This window comes from Antechinus flavipes, chromosome 1 (genome assembly GCF_016432865.1).
Source record: "Antechinus flavipes isolate AdamAnt ecotype Samford, QLD, Australia chromosome 1, AdamAnt_v2, whole genome shotgun sequence".
Classification (NCBI taxonomy): domain Eukaryota; kingdom Metazoa; phylum Chordata; class Mammalia; order Dasyuromorphia; family Dasyuridae; genus Antechinus; species Antechinus flavipes.
This window is the reverse complement of record NC_067398.1, coordinates 518,351,855-518,379,624: the sequence shown is the minus strand read 5'-3', so window position 1 is coordinate 518,379,624 and position 27,770 is coordinate 518,351,855. Positions and strand designations below refer to the sequence as shown.

The 27,770-nt window shown below is 33.7% G+C and overlaps 1 protein-coding gene across 4 annotated transcripts in view; it reads left to right on the top strand.

Annotated features, from left to right (window-relative positions):
* Window positions 1–26,910, top strand: part of CDH19 (cadherin 19) — an 86,175-nt gene extending 59,265 nt beyond the window's left edge. For 3 of the 4 annotated variants that reach the window (XM_051970521.1, XM_051970522.1, XM_051970520.1), the window contains exons 9-11: window positions 19,568–19,685; window positions 22,066–22,317; window positions 24,683–26,910. In XM_051970521.1, coding sequence (XP_051826481.1) covers window positions 19,568–19,685; window positions 22,066–22,317; window positions 24,683–25,173 — 861 coding nt within the window. In that variant the 3' untranslated portion in view covers window positions 25,174–26,910. The remainder of the gene's footprint in view (window positions 1–19,567; window positions 19,686–22,065; window positions 22,318–24,682) is intronic. The other variant, XM_051970523.1, reaches the window with a different exon arrangement.
* The last annotated feature ends 860 nt before the right edge of the window (window positions 26,911–27,770 follow it).

Genomic DNA, 27,770 nt, shown 5'->3' with positions numbered 1-27,770 from the left:
GATGCAAGCAAATCCTCTCCCCCAAGCAGTTAGCCTATCTGGTCCCTTCCATTCACCACTTTCTGGATCTCTTCACATCACCTGGCGATTATCTAAAGATAGTGGAGCTTCTCACACCGGACACTGCTCTTCTGGTGGGTTATAAAACCTGTCTGCTGGAGCCAGTGCATCTTTATCAAAGGTTAAAAAATTAATGGTATAGAGAACTAAATTTAGAAGTTCTCTAGGGTTACCCGTGGCTCCCCCTTTCTTTTGTTTTTGGAGGAGTGTCTTAATGTCTCTGTTTCTTCTTTCTACTATTGCTTGACCTTGAGCATTGAAGGGTATGCCAGTAGTGTGTAAAATCTTATACTGTGCACAAAAGTGTTCAAAATGTTTGGAGGTTTGCCGGTCCATTATCCGTTTTTATTTCTTGTGGCACACCCATAATTGCGAATGCTTGAATGAGGAAGTCAGTGACCACTCGGGCTGTCTCTTTTGCTGCTGGTATGGCAAAAGTGAATCCTGAAAAGGTGTCTACCACAAAGTGGATAAAAGACAGACGACCAAAAGATTTATAATGAGTCACATCCATTTGCCAGATTTCATTGGGTCTCAAACCACGAGGATTCTTCCCTGGAGGCAATGTAGGAGCGTGGAAGGGAAGGCAAGCTGTACAGCTTTTTATTATGCTCCTAGCTTCTTCTTTTGTAATCCCAAACTGTAAACGCAAAGCTCGAGCAGCCTGATGGTATTTAGAATGGGATTACTGGGCCTCCTGAAATAAAGGCATACTGGCCAACATAGTTAAAAGGCTATCTGCCTTTGAATTTCCATCAAAAATAGGACCTGGAAGTCCACTATGTGAGTGGACATGCAGGATATAAATCTTTCCTGGATGCTTTCTCACTTGCTCTTGAAGTTCCTTAAAGAGCTGATATATATTAGAAGCTGCAAATTTTATTTGGGCTGTGGTAATTCTTTGTACCACACCTACTGAATAGGCTGAATCAGATATTATATTTATGTTGCCTGGGTAATAAGTGAGAGCTAGCATGATCGCATATAATTCGTTCTGCTGAGTGGACTGAAAAGGAGTTCTGACTACTCTTTTTACAGTTAAATCATGAGAGTATACAGCACAAATATTTTGTTTGGCTGCGTCTGTAAAAATAGTTGGTCCTTCAAGAGGAACCTTAGAAACCTTCTCAAAAATCCATTGCCAATTATGCAGTAGTCTGGTTATCTTTAATGGAGATCCATGTGCAAAATTTGGAGCCATGGCCAATAAAATTTGCCACTCTGGGATGGTTTCACAGCATACATTAATTTGTGCATTTGTATAGAAGGTGTATATCTTGTCAGGTCTTGTCCCAGATAATTGTACTGCTCGCTTAATGGCCTTTAAGAGAATCCTAGCCACAAGCACTGGGTAAGGCGTAAGGCTTTGTTCTGGTTGTGCTGGGAGGTTCACCCATTCTATCACACTGTCTCCTTGATGAAGGACTGCTGTGGGTGCTTCTTTCATAGCAAAAACTGATATTTCCAAGGGTTTTTGTGTTACTCTCTCAACTATATTGGATAAAGCCAGTTCAACTTCTCTCAAGGTCTCTTGAGCTTCTTTTGTAAGCTGGCGTGGTGAATTTAAAGCAGTGTCTCCCCTTAAAATGTCATATAGGGGTTGCAATTGATTGGTAGTTAAACCTAATACTGGACGCATCCATTGGATATCTCCTATTAATTTTTGGAAATCATTTAAGGTGTTCAACCTCTCTGTTCTTAAAGACAGTTTTTGTAGTGTAAGTGGATATATCCTAAATATTGAAAAGGAGCATGCCTTTGAATTTTTTCTGTAGCGATATGAAGTTTGTAGTATCTTAGTGTTTCTATGGTTTTTTGTATACATGCTTCTAGCATTTGTTCCTCAGGTGCACATCCCAATATATCATCCATATAATGTAATAGCATAACTTTTGGAAATGCTTTTCTTATTGGAGCAAGAGCAGCAGCAACATACATTTGATACATAGTGGGGCTGTTTTTCATTCCCTGTGGCAAAACCGTCCATTCATATCTTTTATAAGGTTCAGCTAAATTGACACTGGGCACCGAAAAGGCAAATCTCTTCATATCCTCCTTATCCAGAGGAATGGAATAGAAACAATCCTTGATGTCTATAACCCAAAGAGGCCATTCTCTAGGAAGCTGAGTAGGAGATGGAAGTCCAGGCTGAAGAGTTCCCATAGTTTCCATCTGTTCGTTCACTTTTCTTATATCAGTGAGCATCCTCCATTTTCCCAATTTCTTTTTTACAACGAACACTGGTGAATTCCAAGGACTTAGAGAAGGTTGTAAATGCCCTTGTTTAAGCTGCTCCTGTAGTATATCTAATAAGGCCTGAATTTTATCGCTACTTAAGGGCCACTGTTCTATCCACACTGGTGTATCAGTTTTCCATTGGATAGGAACAGGTGAAAGTGTTGGCAGCCCTTCAACAGCAGCCCTGCTTAAAAAACCGAAGTACTCATTTTTAACCCCAATTGTTGTAAAACGTCTCTTCCCCACAGATTGATGGGGATTTTTTCAACTATAAAAGGAGTAAAAACTCCTGTTTTGCCTTCAAAAGTCCATCTCATAGGGGCAGCACTAACTTCAGCTGCTATTGATCCTCCTACTCCAGACATATAGGTATCTGCTTTAATCTTTGGCCAGTGACTGGGCCAACTGGCACCTCTAATAACTGTATGATCCACACCTGTGTCTACCAATCCTTCCAATGGTAGGCCATTTATATAGATACTGAACATAGGTCGGTCAGCCGTTACTGCTGCTGTCCAGTATATTCCTGGATTTTGTGGTCTGGAGTCAGAACCTGGGTGACTATCACGAGGCTGCTTATTAGGATTCTGTATGAGTAAACCTGATGCTACTACGTCTCCTGGGTGATAAGTCACACATTGTCTACCTGTATTAGTGACTGGGATATTATCTACACATTCCCCAGTTTCCCATATCAGTGTGTGGATGGACACTGTTTTGTACATACAAAGAGGTGAAATGGTCAAGCCTACTGTGCCTGGAGGTAGGGGATCCATAGGCTGGAGAGGAACAGATTTCACCTCTCCAGGGGGTATCTCAGTTGTCCCAGCTGCATACAGCTCTATTCTCCCCAATTGTAATTCCCTTCTGCCATCAGGTTGCTTCCTGGCTGGTTGACTGTGTAATCCCCTTCTCCCATCATATGGCTTTCTGGCTGATTGGTCATGTCTGGGTACTGGACTTCTAGGCACTCTCTGGGTGCACCATTGGCTGCCATCATGCCCCAAGTGTTTTTTGCCTTGGGCCCTGGGGCTGGGCCCCTCATCCCGTTTCCCTGAATCTGTCTGCATTCTGAGGCCCAATGGAGGCCTCTGTTGCATTTTGGACATGGGGTTTGGGGTCTTGTTCTCCTACCTTGTCTTCCCATTCTATCTCTATACCAACATTGAGCTTTCAGATGTCCTACTTTTCCACACTGAAAGCATCTACGAGTCTCTCTGGAAGTCCCTTGCCAAGAGGGACTCTGTCTTCTCATGTTTGGATTTTGGGAAGTCTGCATCATAGCCTGGCTACAAAAGGCATCTGTGCCCACTGTGGCACAGCGTCTTATGAGCTCCTCTAAAGGAGCATCCTTGCGCAGTCCTAGTATAATTCTTCTGCAAACCTCATTAGCATTTTCCTTAGCAAGTTGCCTTATCAAAATGTCTGTTATTGCATTTTCTCCATTTGTTCTTGTGATAGCTGTCTGCAAGCATCCCACAAAGTCAGCGAAGGGTTCATTTGGCCCTTGTGTTATTTTTGTGAAGGCCCCCCCCCCTTGTCGTCTTTATTGTGAAGAGAAGCCCACTCTTTGATAGCATTATCAGCAATTTGCTGATATGCTGCTACAGAATAACTAATTTGTGCTGCGACATCTGCATAAGGACCTGTACCTGTTAGTAGGTCACAGGTGATTGCAGTATGAACTCCACTTTGAATATTTTGTTGGGCTTGTATCTACAGAGCTCACTATATTCAGAAAGCCACAAGTAGTTCTGCCCAAGTTCTAGGCATATTTTTGCTATAGATTTCCAGTCATTAGGGGTCAAGATTTCAAAAGACAAATTTTGTAATAGCATCTTAACATAAGCTGATGTAGCCCCATAAAGAGTGCAAGCTTTTTTCAGGTCTTTGAGGATTTCTATATCAAAAGGTGAGTATCTTCTACTTTCTTGACCTGAAGAATTAAACTGTTGAATTACAGGAAAAATGTGGTGTTGAAATTCTGATACATTTTTCCCTTCTTCTCTGGCCTTAATTAGTCCCTTTTGCAATCTACTCATAGGAGCAGCTGGATGCTGGGGGGGAGGTGCTGGATGCTGGGGGGGAGGTGCTAGATGCTGGGGGGGAGGTGCTGGTGCTGTCACTGCCCCTTCTACTACCCCTCCTCCCTCCATCCCGGAGGGTGGAGTTGATGAAGGAGAGTCAATTACCTGCTCCTCAGGTGGGGCTGAGGCTGCCTCAGATTCACCCCACCCTTGAGCCTCACTTAAGTCTCCCTACCCTGTGGGGATATGGCCATTAATCTGTTCTTTGTCTTCCTCCTTTATCTCAGGCTTTCCCCTTTGGCTATTCCTAGAGTTTTTTTCCTTTTCTCCTAGACCAAGTACGGTATTTTAAGGCCATCTGTATCATATTGTATAAAAAGAATACTTCAATGGAAACTGAACGAGGACCATTTTCATTGTAATATGCGAAGAGCTATTGACCAACCAATGCCCAGTTTTTTAGAGAGATTTGCTCTTCCTCTAAGAACCAAGGGGAGGTGCATTCTAATGCAGCCAGAAGTCTAGCTGCCTGTCCCCAAGTTACAAGTAGCCCTTGATCTTCTATCAGCTTAAGCAGGCTTTCTATAGCACCACTCCTGGGTGGGGCTGGGGTTTGTGGGGTTGGGGTGGGGGATGAAGAATCTTTACCTAAGATCTGTCCCATTTTCGCCAAAAAAGGTTGTACTCACTCAGTTCCTGGTCACTGGAGACTTCTTCAGTGAAAGTAGAGTCCTTGGTTCCCACGCTTGGGCGCCAAATGATATGAGTTCAAATGTTGGAGTTCTTGTTCTTCTCAAGGCACAGCCGATTTAGAGGCTTAGAGCCCTTCGGATGTCTCGAAATCCAAAGGTTCTGTCCTTCAGCCTCTGCCTCTGCTTTCTTCTGCCTCCAACCAACACAGAGATGGAATGTCTCTCTTGACTCCTTCTGGGGAGCTCAGCCACCAATTTGCCGCGGAGAGAGGGCTTCTGGCGTAGCTCCACTGAAATTCGTCAAAGTGTTCTCCGCACCAGAGTCGCTCCTCTCGAGTCCAGTACGATCAGCCAGCCAAGAGGAAAAAATGTATTCTGCCATAGAGCCCTCATCGCTGGCCTTTTATCTGACTCTTCTGAGAGAATGGGATTATGGGTTTTCTCCCATAGTGCTCTCTGGCCCAACGAGCTTCAAGGGAGGTGTGAACTCATTGAACTCCAATGAGTAAAGGTGTGAACACAAGCCTTGTATTGATTAGTTCTACTTAGTACCTTGTTTCAGGTTCTGCCCAAAACATCTTCTTGTAAGATTAGATCAACTCTAATTAGTTAGCAGTTAGTAAGGATTCCAACAAATAATGATTTGGAACACTCTTTCATATGAGTGGTAATAGTTTCAATTTCATCCTCTGAAAATTGTCTGTTCATATCCTTTGACCATTTATCAATTGGAGAATGGCTTGATTTCTTATAAATTTGAGTCAGTTCTCTATATATTTTGGAAATGAGGCCTTTATCAGAACCTTTAACTGTGAAGATGTTTTCCCAGTTTGTTGCTTCCCTTCTAATCTTGTTTGCATTAGTTTTGTTTGTACAAAGGCTTTTTAATTTGATGTAATCAAAATTTTCTATTTTGTGATCAGTAATGTTCTCTAGTTCATCTTTGGTCACAAATTTCTTTCTCCTCCACAAGTCTGAGAGATAAACCATTCTATGTTCCTCTAATTTATTTATAATCTCGTTCTTTATGCCTAGTTCATGGACCCATTTTGATCTTATCTTTGTATATGGTGTTAAGTGTGGGTCCATGCCTAATTTCTGCCATACTAATTTCCAATTATCCCAGCAGGTTTTATCAAATAATGAATTCTTTTCCCAGAAGTTAGGGGCTTTGGGTTTGTCAAACACTAGATTGCTACAGTTGATTATTCTGTCTTGTGAACCTAACCTTTTCCACTGATCTACAAATCTATTTCTTAGCCAATACCAAATGGTTTTGGTGACTGCTGCTTTATAATATAATTTTGGATCAGGTACAGCTATGCCACCTTCATTTGATTTTTTTTTTCATTAATTCCCTTGAGATTCTCGACTTCTTATTGTTCCATACGAATTTTGTTGTTATTTTTTCTAGATCATTAAAATATTTTCTTGGAAGTCTGATTGGTATAGCACTAAATAAATAGATTAGTTTAGGGAGTATTGTCATCTTTATTATGTTCGCTCAGCCGATCCAAGAGCACTTAATATTTTTCCAATTATTTAAGTCTGACTTTATTTGTGTGGAGACTTTTTTATAATTTTGCTCATATAATTCCTGACTTTCCTTTAGTAGATAGATTCCCAAATATTTTATGGTATCAACAGTTATTCTGAATGGAATTTCTCTTTGTATCTCTTGCTGTTGGGTTCTGTTGGTGATGTATAAAAATGCTGAGGATTTATGGGGATTTATTTTGTAGCCAGCTCCTTTGCTAAAATTATGAATTATTTCTAATAGCTTTTTAGTAGAATCTCTGGGGTTCTCTAGGTATACCATCATATCATCTGCAAAGAGTGATAGTTTGATTTCCTCATTGCCTACTCTAATTCCTTTAATATCTTTCTCGACTCATTGCCAAGGCTAGTGTTTCTAATACGATATTAAATAATAATGGTGATAGTGGGCAACCTTGCTTCACTCCAGATCTTACTGGGAAAAGTTCCAGTTTTTCCCCATTGCATATGATGCTTACTGAAGGTTTTAAATATATGCTCCTGACTATTTTAAGGAAAAGTCCATTTATTCCTATGCTCTCAAGTGTTTTTATTAGGAATGGATGTTGGATTTTATCAAATGCTTTTTCTGCATCTATTGAGATGATCATATGGTTTTTGTTTGTTTGGTTATTGGTATAGTTAATTATGCTAATAGTTTTCCTAATATTGAACCAGCCCTGCATTCTTGGTATAAATCCTACTTGGTCATAGTGTATTATCCTGGTGATGATTTTCTGTAATCTTTTTGCTAATATTTTATTTAAGATTTTAGCATCAATATTCATTAGGGAGATTGGTCTATAATTTTCTTTCTCTGTTTTCAGCCTACCTGGTTTAGGTATCAGTACCATGTCTATGTCATAAAAGGAGTTTGGTAGGACTCCTTCAATGCCTATTTTTTCAAATAGTTTATTTAGCATTGGAGTTAATTGTTCTTTAAATGTTTGGTAGAATTCACATGTAAATCCATCTGGTCCTGGGGATTTTTTCTTAGGGAGTTGATTGATAGTTTGTTCTATTTCTTTTTCTGAGATGGGACTGTTTAGGATATTTATTTCTTCCTCTGTTAGTTTGGGCAAGCTATATTTTTGGAGGTATTCTTCTATTTCATTTAAGTTGTCGAATTTATTGGCATAAAGTTGGGCAAAGTAACTCCTAATTATTGCTCTAATTTCCTCTTCATTAGTGGTGAGTTCTCCCTTTTCATTTTTAAGACTAACAATTTGATTTTCCTCTTTCCTTTTTTTTAATCAGATTTACTAAGGGTTTATCTATTTTGTTGTTTTTTTCATAGAACCAACTCTTAGTTTTATTAATTAATTCAATAGTTTTTTTTTTTTTTTTTACTTTCAATTTTATTGATCTCTCCTTTTATTTTTAGAATTTCAAGTTTAGTGTTTGACTGGGGGTTTTTAATTTGTTCCTTTTCTAGCATTTTTAGTTGCAAACCCAATTCATTGACCTTCTCTTTCTCTATTTTATACAAATAGGCCTCTAGAGATATGAAATTTCCCCTTATTACCGCTTTGGCTGCATCCCATACATTTTGGTATGATGTCTCATTATTATCGTTTTCTTGGGTGAAGTTATTAATTATGTCTATGATTTGCTGTTTCACCCAATCATTCTTTAGTATGAGATTATTTAGTTTCCAATTATTTTTTGGTCTACTTCCCCCTGGTTTTTTGTTGAATATAATTTTCATTGCATCGTGGTCTGAAAAGGATGCATTTACTATTTCTGCCTTACTGCATTTGAGTTTGAGGTTTTTATGTCCTAATATATGGTCAATTTTTGTATAGGTTCCATGAACTGCTGAAAAGAAAGTGTATTCCTTTCTGTCTCCATTACATTTTCTCCAGAGATCTATCATATTTAACTTTTCTAGTATTCTATTTACCTCTTTGACTTCTTTCTTATTTATTTTGTGGTTTGATTTATCTAATTCTGAGAGTGCAAGGTTAAGATCTCCCACTATTATAGTTTTACTGTCTATTTCTTCTTGCAGCTCTCTTAGTTTCTCTTTTAAGAATTTAGATGCTACCCCACTTGGTGCATATATGTTTAATATAGATAGTGCTTCATTATCCATGCTACCCTTTAGCAAGATATAGTGCCCTTCCTTATCTCTTTTAATTAGATCAATTTTTGCTTTAGCTTGATCTGAGATCAGGATGGCTACCCCTGCTTTTTTGACTTCACCTGAAGCATAGTAGATTTTGCTCCAACCTTTTACCTTTAACCTGCATGTATCTCCCCGCTTCAGGTGTGTTTCCTGTAAACAACATATTGTAGGATTCTGGCTTTTAATCCATTCTGCTAACCACTTCCTCTTTATGGGGGAGTTTACCCCGTTCAGGTTTATGGTTAGAATGACCAATTTTGTATTGCTTGCCATCTTGTTAACCCCGGTTTATGCTTTTCTCCCTTCTTTCCCCTTTCCCCCCCTTCCCAGTATTAAGCTTGTGAGCACCACTTGCTTCTCACAGCCCTCCCTTTTTAGTATCCCTCCCCCCGCCTTAGAGTTCCTCCCCCTATCTTACCCCTTTCCCTCCCAGTTCCCATATTCCCTTCCTCTTAGCTTATTCCTTCCCTTTTCACTTTTCCCTTCTCACTTTTCAATGAGGTGGGAGAAGTTTCACCATAGATTGAATATGTCTTAAGATTTTTCACTTAAAGCCAATTCTGAAGGCAGTAAGATACCCACTATATTCATCCCCCTCCATTCTTTCTCTCAGATATAATAGGTTTTCTTTGCCTCTTCATGAGATGTACTACCCCCACTTTACCCTTTTTCTGATACAATGTCCTTTCCACATCAATTTCTAGAACAAGGTATACATGTATTCTTTTTACATCTATATAGTCAAAATATAGTTCCCAAGATTAATCTTTACCTTTTTAGATTTCTCTTGAGTTCTATATTTGTAGATCAAACTTTTTGTTAAGTTCTGGCTTTTTCATCAAAAATAGGTGAAATTTGCTTACTTCGTTGAATGTCCCTCTTCTTCCCTGGAAAAAGATGCTCATTCTAGCTGGGTAAGTTATTTTTGGTTGCATCCCAAGTTCCTTAGCCTTTCAGAATATCATATTCCAGGCCCTTCGATCCTTTAATGTGGATGCTGGTAGATCCTGGGTGACCCTTATTGTGGCTCCTCGATACTTGAATTGGGTTTTTCTAGCTGCTTGCAATATTTTTTCCTTCATCTGAGAGTTCTGGCATTTGGCCACTATATTTCTTGGTGTTTTGATTTTAGGATCCCTTTCAGTGGGTGATCGATGAATTCTTTCAATGTCTATTTTACCCTCTGTTCCTATGACTTCTGGGCAGTTCTCTTTGATAATTTCCTGGAAAATAGTGTCCAGGCTCTTTTTTTCATCATGCTTTTCTGGGAGTCCAATGATTCTCAGATTGTCTCTCCTAGATCTGTTTTCCAGGTCTGTTGTCTTCCCCAGGAGGTATTTCACATTCTTTTCCATTGTTTGATTTTTTTGGATTTGCTTGACTGATTCTTCTTTTCTCCTCGAGTCATTCAATTCTAATTGTTCAATTCTGATTTTCAATGAAGTATTTTCTTCACTCACTTTTTAAAAATCTTTTTCTAATTTTTTTCCATTTCGCCAATTTTGTTTTTTGCGAGCTATTTTCTGTTTCCAGTTCACTAATCCTGTTTTTCAAGGATTTTATTTCTTTATCCAGTCTCTCTTTAAATGAGTGGGATGACTTCTCCAGACTCTCTTGCCAAGCCTCCCTCTCCTTTTCCCATTTTTCTTCTAGCTCTCTTGAGAGCCTTTTTAATTACTTCTATGAGGTTCATCTGCACTGAGGAACAGACGATCTCCTCCTTTGGGGATTCACCTGGAGACAATCTGTTTTTAATCTCCTCAGGGTTTAGAGTCTGCTCTCTATCTGTATAGAAGCTGTCAAGGGTTAAAGTCCTCTTCAATTTTTTGCTCATTTTGTCAAAGAATCAAAGACAAACTAGCAAAGAAAAAAAGAAACAATCCCTAAATGGAGTCTGCTTTTTTGGGGGGAGGGGCTGGGTGGTGTTACCACGCTTCCTCTTCAGACTGTGAGGGCAGCAGCGAGGCACTAGCAGGACTGTGCTGCATCTGCACTATGAGACTCCGAGAACATGCTGAGACACTGTGGGGGAGTGGTGGCCAGGTCCCGAGAGACTCCAGCTGTTTGGGGTTGTGTTCTTCACCCCCCGTGTTTTTAGCTTCTCTGCTGGGCTGCTGACTTGCTGCCAGGGCAAAGTATCCAATCCTGTAGCAAAGCTCTCCCCGCAGAGACTGCTGCAATCACACCCCACCCCCTCTCCAGTCTGCTCCCGTGCTCTCACTGCTGCTGCCCTCAGCCTGTGCCGGATCTAAAACCATCCCCACTCTTGAGCAAAAACAGACCTTTCCTACCGATTCTCAAGGATGGCTTCTCGTGGTAACTATTTGTGAGGTTTTTTTCGGTCAAGCATTAATTCAGAGACTTGTAATGAAATGGATAGTGAGAGAACGCGGAGGTTACACAGCTGTGTGCCTTCTCTCCATCATCTTGGCCGGAAGCCAAATTTTCAGATTTTCAAGACTTTGTCCCAACCAAATTCAAACTTAATGAAAATTTTAACATATAAGAGCCAATATCAAAGATTAATTTAAAAAAAATACTTTACATAGACAAATTGTTTATGTTTACATGGGAATGTATGCCATATGGTTAAGATAGATAATAGTATTTGGGTGATGAAAAAGAAATATTGGGGCAAAGTTGAGTATGATTTGACTCTAAAAAGCAAAATTGTCTAGGAAAAAATAAATAGTAATTATGTTGTACAAATGAGGTACAGAGAAAGAATAGACAAAAAAGCATTAGAGTGGGATGGAAGGCTCATCATTCTAAAAAAACTACTTGCATTCAGGAATGAGTTAAGCAGGCAGTTATATATACATACATACATATACATATATATATATATACATATATATATATACATATATATATATATATGTATGTGTGTATATATATATATATATATATATATATATATATATATCAAAATCTAGAAATAAATGAGAGAGGAAATAGAATAGGAGGGTTATAGAAGGATGTGTAGATTGATGACAGTTGGAGAAGGTCTATAGATTAATACCCATATGATGAAGGCTAAGGTGAGATACAGAAGAGAGTGTATAAAAATGGTAATGGAACAACAGATGTTGATTATTGGGAAAGGAGAAAAGAAGGAGGGAAGAATAGCATAGGATATGGGGGTTTATAATAATCAGAGGAGGATAAAGTCATTCCAGTATCTTTGCCAAAAATACAAAATGGATAGTATTGGTGTGTTTTGGCTTCTGTGGGTAAGAAAGAGCTGTACACAACTGAATACTGAACAACAACAAAAATATTCATCTCCTTTTATACTAATACTCAGATTATACACACACACACACACACACACATATTTATAACTACAAAATTCAAGTAATATATAAATAATGTTAGAGACTGTTAAAAGAAGTAGGAATAGGAATAAGATTTTTTTTTTTTTTTTGGTATTAGTAGTAGTCATTTTCACTGAGATGAAATAAAATAATAAATAAAAGGGGAAAACCATAAGAGAAAAAAATAGAAGAAAAAAAAAGAATGTGAACATAGCATGTTTTGATTAACATTCAATCTCCACAGTTATTTCTCTGCATGCAGATGACCTTTTCTATCCAAACTTTATTGGGATTGCCTTGAACCACTTCAAAGAACCAAGTCTTTCATATTTGATCATTACAGAATCATGCTATTACTATATACAAAGTATTCCTGGTTCTGCTTGTTTCACTCAGCATCTGTTTATGTAAACTTTTTCAGGCCTTTCTAAAAACAGTTTGTTCATAATTTTTTATAGAACAATAATATTCCAGCATTTTCACATGGCATAATTTATTCAGCCATTCCCCAGTTGATGAGCATCCACTCATTTTCCAATTCTTTGTTACCACATAAAGAACTGCTACATACATTTTTGCACACATGAGTTCTTTTCTTTCCTTTGTGATTTTCTTAGATACAGACCCAATAGTGGCACCGCAAGTTCAAAGGATATGGATAGTTTTATTGTCCTTTGGTCATAATTCTTAATTGCTCTTCAGAATGATTAGATTATTTCACAGCACTACCAACAAACCATTAATGTTTTCCCGCATCCCCTTCAACAATTATCATAACTTTTCCTATCATCTTAGCCAAACTGAGATGTTTGAGGTGATAGATCAGACTTGTTTTAATTTACTTATCTCTAATCAATAGTGATCTGGAGCATTTTTAAAATATGACTATAGATGGCTTCAATTTCTTCATCTAAAAATTGTCTCTTCATATCCTTTGCCCTTTTATTAATAGAGGAATGACATATTCTAATTCATATTTTGTAAATGAAAGCTTTCTTTATCAAAAATATTGTCTGTAAAAAGAAATTTTGAAGCTTTGTGCTTCCCTTCTAGGCTTGCCTGTGTTGATTTTGTTTGTGGAAAACTTTTATAATTTAATGGAATCAAAGTTGTCCAATTTTCATTTTGTAATATCTTCAGTTCTTCTTTGGCCACAAATCCTCCCTTCTCCAAAGATCTTATAGATAAATTATTCCTTGCTATCCTAATTTGTTTCTGTCACCTAATTTGTCCAAATCATGTTCTCATTTTGACCTTATTTTGGTGTGAGATGCTCCAGCAACTTTTATGAAATAGTTTTTATTCCAAATACTGGAGTTTGGGGGTTTATCAAATATTAGATTATTATAGTAATTGATTATTGAGTGATGGGTATTTAACCTATTCCAGTGATCCACTACATTATTTCTTAGCCTGTACAACATTGTTTTGGTGACTGCTGTATTACAATATAGTTTTAGATCTGGTACTTCTAAGCCACCAATCTTTGTATTTTTTCTATTAATTTCTTTCATATCTTGATCTTTTATTTTTATACATGAATTTTGTTATTGTTTTTTCTAGTTCTATAAAATACATTTTGGCAGTTAGGTTGGTATGGCACTGAACAATTAGATTAGGTAGCTCAAGATTGGCCTACCCATGGGAGATTGATATTTTTTCCAGTTGTTTAGCTATGACTTTATTTGTGTGAGAAGTTTTTTGTAATTGTGTTCTTATAGTTTCTGAGTTTGTCTTGGTAGATAGACACCCTTTTTAAAAAAATTTTGTGTACAGTTATTTTAAATTAAATTTCTCTATCTCTTGCCACTGTGCTTTGTTAGTAATGTATAAAAATACTTATGATTTTTAACTTAATATAATCAAAATTATATTTTCCATTCCATAAAGCACTCTAGTTTTTCTTTGGCTACACATTCCTTCCTTCTCCACAGATTTAAAAGATAGATTAACCTCTGTTCTAGTTTACTTATACTATTATTTGTTACATCTGAATCATGATCTCTTTTGACCTTATCTTGGTATACAGTATTAGGTGTTAGTCAATGGTTTGTGTCTGTCATACTGTTTACCAATTTTCCCAGAAATTTTTGTCAAATACTGAGTTCTTATGCCATAAGCTAGGGTCTTTGGATTTATCAAATACCAGATTACTGGAGTCATTGACTATTGCGTCTTGTGAACTTAACCTACTCTACTTATCAACTACTCTGTTTCTTAGGTTTTGATACCTGCTATTTTGTAATATAGTTTTGAATCTGATATATAATTGGTCTTTGGTGTTTTCCATACATTTCTTCTGGTTCTTAAAAAAAATTTTCAACTGAATTCTGGTAAAATTCCCATTTAGATAGATATATAGATAATGTGTTTGCATATGTGTGTGCATGTCTATGTGTGTGTCCATAGATATAGATAATATTTTTCCTCTTATTCTTGAACTTTAAGGCATTTTTGCTTGTAATTGTTTGTAATATTATATCAATTCTTTTTTTTAAATCATAACTTAAGTAATCAAAAAATTCTCATATTTTCTCTCTTTGTTAAGTTCTATTTCTAAGGAATATTTCATATTGTCTTCCATTTCATCATTTTTATTTTGTTTTATAATTTTCTTTATGTTTTATAATGCTTCTCACCCTTGCCCAAATCTATTTTTCAAGGAGTTATTTACTTCCTCGAGATTTTGTCTCTCTTTTCCTAATGGGTTGAATTTTCGTAATTTTCTTGATTTTCTTGGATTGTTTTTTTTTTTTCCTTCAAAATTTTCCTCAATATCTCTTATTTGCTTTTTGAAATGTTTTTGTTATTTTTTTCTAAGAACTTGTTTTGGCCTTGGAATCATTTTACATTTTTTTGAGGTAAAAGTGACTTTAAAATTTCACTTTCTTCTTCTGCAATATGAATCTAAATCTTCTTTTACACCATGGAAGTTATTTATGGTTGAGGTTTTTTCCTTTGTTTAAACGATTTTATTTTGTTCCTTTTCCTTTTTTGAAGCTTGGTACTATAATTTTTAAATTTATTTTTATTCCAACTTATGGATTAATTGGGCCCTAGGTCTATTTATATTTTATTTTCAGAATTTTGTCCATTACTCTCAGGTAGTCTTCTCCTTTCCTAAGTCATGTCTAAGGCCCTCCCTTCCCCCAGCCATACTGTCCTAAGAATTATCTTGCTCCCTACAGTATCACACTCACTGACATATATTTGCTTCCCTTGTCCAAAGTTACAGTCTGGAGATATTAATAAAGAAGCAGAGACAATCCATCCTCTTTAGGAAATTACATTCTTTAAAAAATATGGCTTAAAAAGTCATATAATATATGAAACACAAGCACTATATACACATGTATATATGCTCTGTGTTTGTATGTATGTAAGTGCCTGTGTATGTGAGGGGGGTCTTTCTCTTACCCCCTCAAAACATTTGAGAAGAAAGAATAACTGGAGAAAAGGAGAAAAAAGATCAATCTCTATGAGATTTTTTTTTTCTTGAGAGGATTACATCACACCTCTCATTCATATATCTTCCAGTAGAGGTTTTTTTTCCCCAAAAAAATTTCCAAAATCGATTAGTAGAATTTATAAGAGAAGAAAGCATTTTAAATTAGAGTTTCTTTAAATCAATATTTTAAAAACTATTCACTTTTCAAATATCTTTCTAGTGAATTTGTACTATTTATGTCTTTTTCCTTCAATTTTTCATATTTCATATTTTTCAATTATATTTAAAACAATTTTACATTTGTTTTCAAAACACTGAGTTAAAAATTGTCTCCTTTCTTTCCTACTCCAAGACCTTTAAGAAGATACACGTGAAGTTATGTAAAACATTTCCACCAAAGTCAGATTGTGAAAAAAAATTATAAATTTCCCCCATTCCCCAAAAGGAATAAATTAAAGAGAGACTGAGAGAGAGACACACATATACACACAGAGAAATAATGACAGAGACTGAGACAGAGACATAGATACACAGAGAGAAACACCTACAAACACAAAGAGAATGTCCTTCAACTTATATGTAGAAACAATAATTTCTTTTTCTGGATATGGATAGCATTTTTCTCCCTAAATCCTTCAGAGTTGTCAGGGATCATTGTATTGCTAAGGATAGCAAAGTTGTTCACAGTTGATGATTCCACACTATTTCTATCACTTTTCTCTTTGATTGAGTTTATGTAGGATTTTCCAGGTTTTTCTGAGATTACCTTGCTCATCATTTCTTAGAGAACAATAATATTCCATCATAATCATATTCCACAAATTATTCAGCCATTCTCCAATTGATGGGCATCCCCTTAATTTCCAATTCTTTGCCCTTCGAAGAAAGGTGCTATAAATATTTTTGTACACATAGATCTTTTTCCCTTTTAAAAAAAATCTCTTTAACAATAAATTTAAAAGTCTCTTTTAGAATTCAAGCTTACTAGTGGGATTTTTAGGTCAAAAGATATGCATGATTTTATACTCATAGTTTGTAGTTCATATCAGTTGATCTTTTATGAATTGGACAATGTCATATATGTATATATATATATATAAATTTGACTCAATTTCCTATACATTTGACAAATGAGGCCTTCATCAGTTTACTTATTTCAGAATTATTTGCTTAATTACTATTGGTAACTGTATTTCTCCCTGTCTATTCTATTCTTGCTCTTCTTTCACCCTCACCTTCTTGTAAAGTGTTCTGCTACTGACAACCCCATCCCCAATATGACCTCTCTTTTATCACCTTCCCCCCTTTCCATATCTCTTAACATACTACTTTTCTTCATGTTGACATGTTATTTCATTTGACCCTTACATGTGGGAAAACTGAGATGGTCTAAGTAAATTAATAAAGATGGCATATAAAACTCTTACTTTTCTGAGACAGGATTTAGTCACAGCCTCTAAGAACAAAACTTTATCTAGTAGCACCTGGATATTAAATAACATACTAATTTCTTACTTTGTCTACATTCAAAGTCTTCTTTATCAGTTAATTGTCTCATTCTACTTTATTTCACATGATTTCCCTCAATATGTATTATACTCTAAATAAAGTAGATCACTTGTCATATCTCATATATCATTGAGCATTTCATTTAATATAAATTATGTTTTGATGTATCTCTTAATTTCTCCCCTTCTTTGTACCAAAATGTTTAAACCCTATTAATTCTTCAAAATCAACCTCCAAAAGCTTTCTGAGAATCTCCTCATACACAGTGGAGTTGATTTTTGTTGTTACTGTTGTTTGGAGATTTGTTGTTTGTTAGTTTTTTGCTTATTTTTGTGTATTTTATTTACTTTCAATATTATTTTATTTTTCCAATTCCATGTAAAATTTTCAATATTCAATTTTGTAAGTTTTTGAGTACTAATCTTTTCTCCCTCTCTTACCTTCCCCCACCCCAAGACAACAAGCAATCTGGCATAAGTTATGTGTGTATAATTATTTTAAACATATTTCCACGTAGTGAAAGAAAAAAGCAAAACAAAAGGGAAAAACCAAGAGGATAAAAAACAAACCAAAAAACAAAACAAAACAAAAACATGAAAATAGTATGCTAAAATCCACATTCAGTTTTTATAGATCTCTCTCTGCATGTGGATGGAATTTTATATTCCAAGTCTTTCAAATAATTTTGGATCACTGTATTATTGAGAAGAGCTAAGTCTATCATAATTGATTACCATATAATGTGCTGTTACTATGTAGTGTTCTCCTGGTTCTGCTCACTTCACTAAGCATTGGTTTATGTAAGGTTTTTTTTTTTTTTTCCCCAGGCTTCTCTAAAATCAGCCTGCTCATTATTTCTTATAGAACAATCATATTCCATTAAATTTATATTTCATTTCTTATCTTGCCATTCCTCCTCAATATATGAAGGTTATTTTTATACAAACTTACTTCTCTATCCTATTCTGCAAAATAATTACTATATTCATTTCCTATAGTGTGGTATATATGTGAGTAAGAATTAATTATTCTTAACTCTGGACCTGAAGTCAGGAAGATTTGTATTCAAATGTGGCCCCAGATATTTACTAGCTATATAACATTAGACAAATCATGACATTGATCTGCCTCAAAAGTAAGATAAGCATAATAATAAAAACTATCTCTCAGCATTCTTGTGAGGATAAAATGATATATTATTAGCACAGTATCTGGCATATGCTTAGTGCTTCCTTCTTTTTCCTGCCCATTTTCTTTGGATATTATGGATACTTGATTCAGTTTCAATTGTGATGATATGGAAAATTTAATGGAAAAGAGGTAACATTTTAGATGGACTTCAAGGGAAGATATATCCACTGACAAATGGGCAGAGTAAAGTTAATTCAATGCATGGTCTGAGCAAAGAGATAGAAGAGGGTAAACTTTTTTGATTTCATGACACAAACTAAACTTTCCATTTTAAGGAGCCAGCCAACAGATGCCTCATATAATTGTTATCCCCAAATTCTCAATGTCCAAGTCATAGCCAAACAATAAGCCAGAACCTCTTAAGAATGTTACCCTCAAAGAGAAACAGGACTTTACAAACTATCACTAACTGAACTTCTTTCCACTGGTTCTCAGTAGTAAATAATATGACCAAAATTTGCCCTTCATTGTTGCTTTGACATAGATTGATAGAAATAATCTATAGATAATGAAAAATAAATTGTCTTCCCTATTGATCTTCTTATAAAGTTTTTTTTATTTTAATTGATATTTTCATGAATGTTATAAAATCATTTAAAGTTGTTCATAAAAAGGTGCTTGAATTATTTTATGTCTATAACGGTTGTTGGTCTTGAGTTTAAATGATATGACTATTAAAAACACACATTTGGATTTCTGATCTTTTAAGTAAGGCCTATTGTGATATACTGATTTTTAAAATCCTTAAAAAATAAAAATAATAATTTCCATGATTCACTTTTTGATTTTTAGCATTAATATGTATGTATGCATATAGAAATGTATATTTATATGATATTTGTGATAGATAAACATTGTTTATGAATATATGTATATAATATGCATATATAAATATATACACATATATGGCATCTTGATATATTTCTTTGACAACAATAGTCCATTTGAGTTACTTTCTCATGGTCTTGGAGAAAATGAGATATTTTGGAGATATTTTGTTCATGTTTTTATCAGTTTTCTTTTCATGCTATTAAATAAATATATATATATTTTAAAAATGATGATTTAATATGATAGGTTTATGCTAGAAATTGATGATCAAGAGCAATGATTTGCTTTGTCCTCAAGCTTTTATGGCATTCTTTTCTTAAATCAACAGAAAACCTAGAGTAGTGTAGCACTTTAGAAAATATATTAAAATGCCAACAACCCTGAATATTATATTGCTGATAAAGGTAGGAAAACATTTGCAGACCATAATAAATAGTATTTAGATACTTTTTTAAATATTAAGTTAAAAACGAAGTTGTTTCTCTAGTAGTTTCTATTTTAGTTTTGAAACAATGTATGTAGAGATAAGGAATTGGAGGTGGATATATATCATTTAGGGGGATTTATGGTTTATCTGTTTTATTTTACAGCTAATTCAGACCATCAGTGCTGTTGATAGGGATGCTTCTGTAGAAGACCATCGGTTTTCCTTCAATCTGTCTACCGAAGCCACAAGCAACTTGAGTTTTACTGTTAGAGATAATCAAGGTAGTGTCACTCACTTCCAGCCTTTCATACCTTTCTTCATGAAAGATGCATGCATATAACAGACATTATAAAGTGATATTTTTCAAACTGTTTTCTCTTATTTCAATACAATGTTGGAATTTAGGTCACAGGAAAAAGAATAAAAATAGAGAAGCAACATGTTTAATATAGTACTTTGAATTATGTTTCTCTTAAAATGTATCCAAAGGAAAAAGGTTTGCTGTTGCTATTGTTGTTATTTTCATAATTTCTTAACAATTCCGTGTTGTGGTATGTCATAGAACATTGAATGGCAAAGGAACTGGGTCCTTTATATGTTAATAGAAGTTCTGATATTGACCTATTTTAGATCTTTTAATTGTGAAAAGGCTATCTATCCATACAACTATCCACACATTTATTCATTCACATATACATATGAATGCATATAAACATAAATATATCTGTACACATATATGTATTTCTAAGATATGTTGGGTTGATAGATTGAAAGGCTTTTATAATCATTAATGAATGGCTATAATTGTCTCTGGAATTGTTGTGCCTATATCTTTCAAATGACAAAAAACAAAACAAAACAAAACAAAAGAACTATCATTGAATTCTTCTGACTCTTTTCCCATTTTCAATTTGAAGACTAATTCTCCAAAAAAAAAAGGGGAGGGGAGAGAATTATCTAATAATCGTCCTTTTAAACTGCATGAATCAATATATCCAAACAAAAATGGTTTTATCAAAAATTATATAATCAAACATCTAAAAAAATCTAATGAGATAAAAATGTATATGTTGTATAACTGATTTTACTGTAACTGCTTTAATTACATAATTAATATTTATTAAAAGCATCATACTTTTATAACTTGAAGTGTCCTTAATTTTGCTATTCCTGTCAGTTACCATATCAAAAAAAATGTGCCATTTAGTTTTATAACTTTCTCAAATAAAATATTATACTATCTTCTGGTTCTTTAAAAAAATATACATCAACAGAATTACATGTTAAAATAGAATATCAACAATAAAGATCATATTATTTAAGGTCATAGGACCATAATACTAAAGTTAGAAGATTCTTCTGAAGACATTTGGCCTATAAAATCTTCTTTTACAGATGAGAAAATTTTTTAAAAAAGCAATTTAATGATTCATCCAAGGTAACAGAAATATTGTTTATCAGAGGCTGAAGTTGGACCTACCTAGGTTTCATTACACCAAAATCAATGTTCTCTCCACTGTACATAAATAAGAAAGAATTTTCTGTTTTATTTAAATTATCATAGCATTTAAAGAATAAGTACTGATTCTTCATTATCTTGTGTGAAGGCTTTTTTCTGGGTGTTTTATTGATAGACAATTCTGATATCAGTTCAAAGGCCAAAATACTATATTACTGCAGATATTATTTCAATCTAATCTGACAAGAAAACTTTGTTCTACAGCAAACTAAATTACACTGGGGTAAAATACTTAAAACTTTTCTTTTGATGTTCAAAGATGATTAGTTTCAAACTCTACTAAAATATATGTCTCATATTGATGATTAATTATTTGGGCAACTCAGTGTGATTATATTTTCAAAAATCATTATATATTAAATAGGAAAGGAGTTCTCTTTATCCTAACTTTAAATATTTTAATTAAGTCTTTCTTATAAGAATTCATCTATTCTTCCAGAACCAACAATAACTGAATTCCAAGTGTTTTTTTCTTCATATTATTTTAACACATTTGACTGGATAATTTATTTGTAATAAGGCTTAAGGCAAACTGATATATCGAGCTATTAAAGAAAGCTTCTTATGTGTTTGAATAGAAATGGTTAATATTCAAGTGTATCAGAGAAAATAATAAATCAAGTTATATAAGAAAAATGTTTCACTTTAATCTTATATTTATTTATTTAGTTAGTTAGTTAGTTAGTGGTTTTTGCCCCTGAGGCAATTGGGGTTAAGTGACTTAAGTGACTTGTACAGAGTCACACCGATGGGAAGTGTTAAGTATCTGAGAGCTTTGATTTGAACTAAGGTCCTCCTGACTTCAAGGCTGGTGCTCTATTCATTTCACCACCTAGCTGCCCCTTGCTTAATTTTTGTGATCATTCAAGTCATGATGTAAAATGTTGTTTTTATGGTTCACATAATTATGCAGTGAAAATGGCACTTTGAAAAATAATTTAAAATTTATTACTATATTTTCAAAATTATGATCAAGGTTGTTATCTAATTGATATAGATTTCTTTTTACACAACATACCTTGTCTTATTAGAAAGTTATATTTGTCTTTGGGGTTTTTTTGTACCTTTAGATGAATTGTATTACTTTTTGTTTTTCTTTGAAACAAAGAATTGCTAAGTTGTGTTTCTGTATTAATTTTTAGATAACACAGCTGGAATTCTGACCAGTAGGAGTGGCTTTAGCCGTCAAGAACAGCCTGTCTTCTACCTGCCAATTTTAATCTCGGACAACGAAATCCCATCACTTACAAGTACAAATACTCTTACTATCCATGCCTGTGAGTGTGATGAGAATGGTGGTTCCCAGGCCTGCACATACGGAGCTCTTACATTTTCTATGGGCTTCAGTACAGAGTATTTAATTGCTATTTTGGCCTGTATACTAATAATATTAGGTGAGGAATGCAACATTGCTTTGTGATATCATTTGTTTTGATAAAATGATATAATTTTAATAATTAAAATTATTTTAATCTTTTTAAGTACAATATAAATGATTAATATGAAGAAGGATATATTTGTCTTACTGTTATAACATGAAATTATATAAATCCATTTGGGATACTGAGGCACTGTCTAACTACATAAACTTTTGATGCTCCTAAAAATCCTGAAAGATAGGTGTTATTATGCCCATTTTGCAGATGATGAAACTAATAAAAATAAATCAAGTTATTTGTCCAGGATCACATAAGTAAATGCCTGAAGCTAGATTTGAACTCATATCTTCCTATTTTCAGGACTAGCTATTTATCCCATGTTCCTCATCTAATTGACATATATATGCATAACACCATAGCACCTATGAATATTTTATCTAAAACCATCAGAATTCAAGCATGGGAAGCATATTAGAGATGTAGGCTCAGATAGTGAGAAGAAAAGTCAAATGACATCTGTATCTTTGTCAAGAAAACCGGAAATGAAATTATTAAAAAAAAGTATGACACAAACAAAAGGATAGTATAATCATTGCTCCTGTGAGGACATCAAAAGATTATTATTCTATCTTCAAGAAGGAAACATAGTATTCTTCCAATTTTAGTGATACTATAATCAAAACTTGATCTAAAGGCACACAACTAATAATCTTTATAAAAGCATATTTTCTTTCTACTACAGTTTGACTCATTACAAGCATATAAGAAGCACAATAAAAGGAAAAGGAAAAAAAAACAATAGGAAGAAGATAAATACAGAACAAATGAAGAATTGGTAAAGAAAAATACAGAGATGAGGAAAAAATAAAAAGACACTTCTATAAATACAATGATTTCTCTTGTATCTCTTGTCCTAGTGGTTAGTGAGAAGGAAGAACTCTTAATTTCTCATGTAGGAAGAAACTTTGTGAAGTGGAAAATAGAAAATATAATATTTAGCGCCCTTAAGGAACTATTGTAGCCAAAAAAATATAAATAAAGAACATATGTAAATATAGTAGACTGGCAATTCATAGGCAAGGTGGACCTGCAAGTACTTTCATGAGAAAAGACCATATTTAATGACATTTTACATAAATAGAGACATGAGGAATGACAGAGAGGGGGAAAATGTAAAAAAATAATAAATTTTGCAATTGTTATAAGCTTCTCTTTTTCATATATTATACTTTATTCAAATAAATGCTTACAAAATGCTTTACAATGCATAAGTTCTATATATCATTGTTTTTTTTTATGATTATTATTGTCATTACTAAGAATGTTCTTACTTTAATGAGCTCAGATAGAAATGATCTTGAGACATCGCAATTCAACTATTGTTATTTTGTATTTAATGTATTATGAATTATTGCAAAAGTGGGTAAAATAAGTATTTTATCATTAAATAAAAATATTGGGATATATTTTCATGTCCTGCAGGTTTACTGAAAATATCTTCATAATAACTCCACTAGTATATATGGGGAATGAGCTTTATCTCACCTTATAGTTTCTGTTAGTTCTCCATATTTTGAAAGCTTTTTGTTATACCTAGCTTGGAGTATTTAGTATACAGAGATCTGTTAAAATAGGTCCCTTAAGTTTTTCAACCATGTTATTATCTAAGTAATTAAAAATAGTAGTTCTTTGTATGACAGTTCTTTAGTTCCAGCACAGTTTATTGGTTAAGTTCTGAGGAAAGTTTGAGATCTGTTTGTTTTTGTTTGTTCTTTTTCTTCTTTAAATTTCTTATTCATCAGTTCATGCTACTTTTTAAAAAAGTGTTATTTCACAAAGTAATCTATATAACTATATGAGATATATGCATTTCAAAATCTAGTTTCCCATATAATGTTCTTCCATTTAGGAAAAAAAAAAAAAAAACTAATGAATACAATTCACCAAAAAACTTATAATGCAGCACTAAGGATATTTAAAGTTACAAATGCATATAGAAAATAAAGAAGACATTTGCTTTCTTTTCCCTTTTCTTTGAATTGTGATGGATAGAAAAGAAATAAAATATTAAGCCGATTATCAGTGTCTTCTGCTAAAAAAGCAACCACCTCAAAATAGTGCAAGTATACTGAGACAAGCTCATTACACTAAACTATCAGCCAAAAAAAAAAAAAAATTACTAAATTTCCTTAATCCATTTTACAAGGGTCTATATAGAACTGTTCACCAGAAAATCTGTTCAATTTATGTTCATAAGATTCCCACTCTATAAAGCAACATTTATAGTTTGAATTTTTACACCAAGATTTGTCCTTTTAACATATTACAAACTTTAATTATGCTTCCTCTGTGTTTGTATGTTTTGTTTTGTTTTTTCCAGTATTTATCTTCATGATCCTGGGCCTAAAGCAAGGACAGAAGCAGGCTCTATTTCCTGAAAAATGTGAAGAATTTAGGGAGAATATTGTTACATATGATGATGAAGGAGGTGGAGAAGAAGATACAGAGGCTTTTGATATTGCAGCACTGAGGACCCGCACTGTAATGAGAACAAAAAAGACTCGAAAGAATATCACCACTGAAATCAGGAGTCTATATAGGCAATCTCTGCAGGTGGGCCCAGACAGTGCTGTGTTTAAGGAATTCATTTTGGCCAAGCTTGAAGAAGCCAATACAGATCCTTGTGCACCTCCCTTTGATTCTCTTCAGACTTATGCTTTTGAGGGAACAGGGTCTCTAGCTGGGTCTCTTAGCTCTCTGGAGTCAAGCATTTCAGATCTGGATCAGAATTTTGATTACTTAACTGAATTAGGACCTCGTTTTAAAAAGTTAGCAAGTATGTATTGTTCGAGAGTTCATACAAAGAATTAGTTCTCCAGAGGACTTTTTTTTTTTTTTAATAAAGACACAGTAGGGGATATGTGATACAGTGGTGAATCAAATTGAACGTTTTAGTAGACCATATGTAAGCAGGTGAACGCTATGTCTGTCTTGCTTATCAGGTTCTCTAGCTTTTCTGGCTATTATAGAATCTGTTCCATTGTTTACTATGATCATCTTCTAAACTGAATCCTATTGACCACAAAGAGATAAAGGTTTTCTTAAGTGCCTATATTCTGTATCTGGTCTAAAGAGTAATTTGGGTGAAGGAAAGAATCATTTTTAAAAAGTTGCCTCTTTTGAAGATCTAATGACATGATATAACTTAGAAGAATATTTAAACAAATAAATGGGTTCTTCCCTGAGATTATTTTTCCTCTTCTTGGTCTTCCCTTGTACATACTCTGCCTAAATTAATCTTCAAATAATCTCCAAAGTGAGATGGAAGGATTATATTGATTAACCAAAGCTATGGTGTTTAAAATATATGTTATATTTACTAAGATAAAAACCTGAATATAAAAAAAGACAAGGGAATGTTTATAAGAAGCACTTGTAAGATATTTATTTATTTTTCCAATGATAAAACTAAAAATGTTTTTTTTTCATTATCAAAATGAAGATCTATTATGCAGTGTCAACATTTATTCATCATTAAATGATATTTGAATTTTATGAATCTATTGGGAAATGTGTTAAATTCATAATTAATATTTCACTAATATAAAAACATAGAAAAGAGGAATATTTTCAAGCTTGAATCAATATTCATATTAAATATGATAATCAACCACATTATCTATTATAGTGCATAAAATCCAATACTGTACAATTGAGGATATTTTCCATTTTATTAAGAGCTAAGAAGATGACTGATTTCTTAGCACAGGTTTTTTTATTATAGAATATAAAATTAGGTACAGTAGTCATTTTAATATAACAGTATTAAGGAACTTTAAAAAGCTAAGTTGCTGGACATAAAACTTTATGGTTAACATTAGATTATAAGATAGTAAAACACTTTAATTTCAATCTACCTCTTCAGATAAAGGTTCTTTATTACATCAAAATCAAGTCAGACTTTAAAATCCATTTCTCATTCTAGTTTTTGGATGGAGATTATTCAATAAAATATGTGCAGAAATCTTTTCTTTTACTGTTTCTGAATTTTAAGGGTAGAAATGGGGTGAAAAGCTGTTAGATATATAATAAATGATTTTTCATTGGCTATGACTGAAATTGGTTTAAGTACATTTAGTGTTCCCTTGTTTCTGTTCACTAAAGGTAAAACTGCTGTACCTTGCAATGAACTTGGAACTTGCACCACATTAAAAGTGGTGTCATGATCATTGTATTAGAGGGAATAATGTCTTCTTTTTCTCAGGTAAATTAAGCACAGGTATAGCAAATGAAGAGCACCTTCTAGAGGACAAGTTAAACAGGAACTATGCATATCATGTCTTCCCGACGTTTTGCTACTGTGTGTTTGGTAAAAAAGTAAACATGTGAGTCATTTGGCAATTTGTCATTTGAGAGTGACTTCATATTCATAATAGCTTAAAATAAAAATCAACACTTCAAAAAGGAGGAAGAAATGTCTGCGTTCCAATGCCAAAAAAAAAAAAAAAAGTGTACCTAGGGGCAATTAACATTTGTTGGTTATTCTTGATGTAGGAATTGGCAAGTATGACTAACAGATGAGACAATACGTACAGAGTGACTAAAAACTGGGTCTTTTGGGAATGATTCAAAATCTTGACATGGATAAATGGCCAGCAAGTTTTAAAAGGTTCACATTAATGTTTTGGCACTTATGGCTATCCATATCCAACGATACTGAAACAGATGTGGCAGAATGATTTCTAATTTGGATATTAGGAATATTAATAATGAAATACATATACAATGAATATGGTTATTTGCTCAACTGAAAAGTTTCCACTTAAAAAGTAGGAAAATAATTGATTTTAAAATTTCATTAACAAGTATAATTTCCTGATAATGTTTCAGTAATCATTTCCTATCTTTCTAACTACATAGGAATTATAGAAATATGTTATTTATGTTTCTAATAGTTGAAAGGTATAATTTTTAAGTACACACATACATATGAATAAACACACATATTACACAATAGGAGTTGAAGAGAAATTATAAGCCTGCATTCCATAATGCTTGATTTTTTAAAAAATATAATAAATTTTATGGGTTACATTTAAAACTGTCCATCTTGTCTGTGCTTCTTTCTGAATCTTCTTACCTTTTGAATTTTTACACAATTTCAATGGCCTTTTTAAATTTATCATTGTTTCTAAAATTTCTCCAATAAAAAGAGAGGGAAAAATCATTGTCTTAAATAAGCATGATTAAAACAAACCCACAGAGTAGCCATGTCTAAACAATGTATATTTCTATGCCTATAATTTATCATCTGTGTGTGTGTCTGTCTGTCTGTCTCTGTCCCTCCATCCCTCTCAAGTGAGAAATATGTTTCATCTTAAGTGCTCTAGAAACATTATCCAAAATTTATTTGATCAAAGTTCTTAAATATCTTCGTTTGTTTTTAACAGTATTTTTGTCATTATATA